Genomic DNA, 3,538 nt, shown 5'->3' on the forward strand with positions numbered 1-3,538 from the left:
GTTTACTAAGAATGGAAACGTCACAGTCGTGACTGCTCCGGGCCTAGAAATAAAGAAATAGCGGGCTGTCACTGCACCCCCTCTTTCTCTCTCCCACCTCCCCGCATTTTCCCCTCTCTACTACACAATGCTCTGGAACTGCAGCAGGGAATCTCCACGGAACCTTCCACAAGGCACACTATGAAGGGGGTTTCCGTAATACCTTGGTTTCAAATATCAATGACAACATGGATAACTAAGCATTTGGATGATATTAATATATTATTACCGCAGTAGTTATACACGCTGAATGTGGTGTAGCGGTTGGCCAGCACCGGTAATTTGCTTTTGCTACATGCGCACGACACTCCCCCCTACGGCTGTTCAATGGAACAGTCCGAATTGAGAAGCGGCACCACTCTCCCTTCTTTCAGTTTGCAAAGCTCTTATCGATCCTTGCAAGTATTCGCTCCTCGCGCGTGTTCAGCAGGGTAAACATTGCAGACCCCGGGAATCGGGACTGTACTTTTCGGGTGTAAAAGACGATGTATGTCATCTTAGATTAAATGTGTTCGCACGAGACACGCCACATCGTTCAATGTTGACGAAGACTGGCTTTGAAATTCCTAGACGGGAGAATAAGAGACCCAGTGCAAGGAGCGCAAGCCGCGTTTGACAGGTGCCATCGTTCGGCTCGGCTACGGAGATGTCGCCTGTTCAGAGAACAATGTCCGACCTCCGGTCCCGTGCGGAAGGTAAAGAAAACAAGTATTTCCAGATGCACCAAATAGTTGTTTCAGCTAAGTTAGTTAAAAGGCAGTTGCACCTTGTCCAGCGCCCAGCAACGCCTGATACCGTTGGATGGATGTTGTGATGAGCAAGGATTAGCTGACAGACAGCGGAGATGATATAAGATGTCTTGTTCATTCAGGTTCATGCCCAAACTTGGTAATATAATAAGTTACTCCTACTCAGTAACATTGATGCAGTGAGCCACCAGTACAAGTTGCCAGGTTGGGAAGTTGCATGTCACACTGCCAACCATTAACGCCAGTATTCCTGACGAGTTAAGCTGCGTGCTAACACTATCAGTTGAACTGTTTTGACGTTCATCGAATTCGGGGTGACCATGCGTGAATAGCCTAGTTCTACATCTCGTGGCCATGGGTGATGGAGTTTAGCTAAACATAAGCTTATAGTCGCTAAGTTCTTATTACTTACCCCTATGTTACGTATCAGTTCATAGAATGGGAAAGGATAGTATTATTTTTAAACAGAGTTTTGACAAGGACGTCTGAAGAGTTTAGTTTGGATAGTGTATTGTTAGCTATCCAAACCAAGCTAGCTAAATTATTCTTACCTGGTGGTGCCACTTATGTAGGGAAGGTGGTGGGTAGGGTAGGAAATTTCAAACAACACAGGCTTGCCTTTGAGTTTTGTTACTTGAAATGACATCTTCGTTTTACTTGCCTACTGACTGGTGGCGAGGTGTGGATTTCGTGGGGTGTGAGGGGAGTTCAGGCTGGTCATCTTGACTCAAGTGTGGTGATGCTGAAGGGGAGGGAGGGGGTGGGGGGGTTTGCACCACAGTCTGACAGAATAATGGATACCCAGTGAAGCTTATTGATGCTGGGCAGCAGCGCTGTACGCTTGTCCCCTCCCCTTATTTTATTGTGGCCTGTTTCCGCAGAGCTACTAGTGCAGTGTTTTTTTCCCTCCCTCTCTTGCGGTTGCACAGAAGCTCACCAGTACAAGCCGCTCTACAGGTTGCCGGCATATGTCCCAGACCAGAGTAATAGTAAATGAGTACATAAAAAAACGCTGCCTATGCACTTACACCAAACAACTGCACCACACCGGAATGTTGTAATGCACTATGTAGGTTATGTATGTGAATAAGTTACAAAAATGAACCCCGAGGCGCAGTTGATATCGATCTGGAACTCCTGGTTTCATCCAGCTCCAGAGAAAACAGCCATGCTGTCACTAGGAACCACACAAGCATGAGAAGATGCATTGAGAACATTGCCTTGTAAATTGCTTTGCAAACCAATTGCCGTTGCATAGAGTGGTCAGTTATTTCATTCCTACATGAGATCTAGAACTTCACCTTTTACCTTTGCAATGCCGGTTGCTTTGGTTTGTTGCTCATATAACTGTGCACAGTGGCAGTGTCTGTGATGCCTGTGTGTATAACAGGTTGCAGAAGTCAGCTTTTGGGCTCCTGGAAGACATGAGCATCTAATTTCGAGTTTCCGCCACAATGAAAAGGGGAAGGTATCAACTGGAAGCCGCCCAGTGTAGCAAGCAGCAGTAGCCAGCCAGCCAGCCAGCCAGCCAGTGAGTGAGGGGGTCAGGCAGCGCAATCAATCTTTATGCCCTTGTGTCTAATAAGCACCACACACACACACACACACACACACACACACACACACACACACACACACACACACACACACACACACACACACACACACACACACACACACACACACACACACACACACACACTTACACACTTACACAGGAAAGACCCAAACATTGTGCATGTCAGACCCCAATGAAATTAATAATTGAAGGGAGCCCATAATTGTGTTGAGGAGAGAGAGAGAAAGCGCAAGAGAGAATGAGAGAGAGAGAGAGAGAGAGAGAGAGACTTTTGACTTTTAACCACCCATTTATTGTATCATTTTCCGCAGGAGAGAGAGAGAGAGAGAGAGAGAGAGAGAGAGAGAGAGAGAGAATGCAGTAAGAGGCATCAGAGCCTCATCAATAATGCAGAGCGTCATCATGCCATCACCCCCCCAGCCCAACCACCGGCCGCGACCCCTGGCCACCGGGCAGCTCATTCCATTTTTTTCTACCCTTTCCAAAGAGCAAGCTTTTCATTTTCCAGCGGGTTATAACACAGGCTATATACCATACCCACCTCTACCTTACTTGGGTGGGGTGAGGGGAGAAAAAAGTATCCAATTTGTCGGCGCCAGCACTTCTGAGAACAGTGGAATCGATTACCCCCTCTGTGTTTTTCCGACAGGCCTGCGTGTGACCTTTCTTGAACATCGGTAGAGAGGAGAGAGGGAGGGACGGAGAGATGCTGTTTCTGTTCTCCTAGTTATGGAGTTTGTCTCTGTTAAAGAGCTGTTACGTTTGACATTTTTTCTTAAGCCTCATTTGTTTAGCAGCATAATTGCACCCTACCAGGATTATTTGTATCCAGTTTTGTTAAGACGACATACCAGTTATTCTTGGATTTACTGGATTTACACGTTTTGAGCAGTGTTTTGTGTTGGAATTACCCGAAAAACCCTTTCCCTCCAACTGTGTTCAGAAAAAGGCGACTTGTCTGTTTGCTTAACTTCTGGGTGTTACCAATTTGACCCACCAAGAGATGTCCACTGAACTGCCTTGGTTTTCAATAGTTTAGTGTAGTAATAACTTGAAGACAAAATGCTATGACACTGACAGCAGCATAGGAGGATGACGTGTTGGAATTGGTCTGGCTTCATAACTTTCCCCAGCTCTCCACATTTAGGCCCCTTCTGTTCTGCTAATCAGT

The 3,538-nt window shown here is 46.4% G+C and overlaps 1 protein-coding gene across 3 annotated transcripts in view; it reads left to right on the plus strand.

Annotated features, from left to right (window-relative positions):
- The first annotated feature begins 393 nt into the window (after positions 1-393).
- atp8a1 (ATPase phospholipid transporting 8A1) overlaps positions 394-3,538 on the plus strand; it is a 227,898-nt gene continuing 224,753 nt past the window's right edge. For all 3 annotated transcript variants that reach the window (XM_063189764.1, XM_063189766.1, XM_063189763.1), the window contains exon 1: positions 394-734. In XM_063189764.1, the coding sequence (XP_063045834.1) occupies positions 686-734 (49 nt within the window). In that variant the 5' untranslated portion in view covers positions 394-685. The remainder of the gene's footprint in view (positions 735-3,538) is intronic.

This window comes from Engraulis encrasicolus, chromosome 23, assembly GCF_034702125.1.
Source record: "Engraulis encrasicolus isolate BLACKSEA-1 chromosome 23, IST_EnEncr_1.0, whole genome shotgun sequence".
NCBI classification, from domain to species: domain Eukaryota; kingdom Metazoa; phylum Chordata; class Actinopteri; order Clupeiformes; family Engraulidae; genus Engraulis; species Engraulis encrasicolus.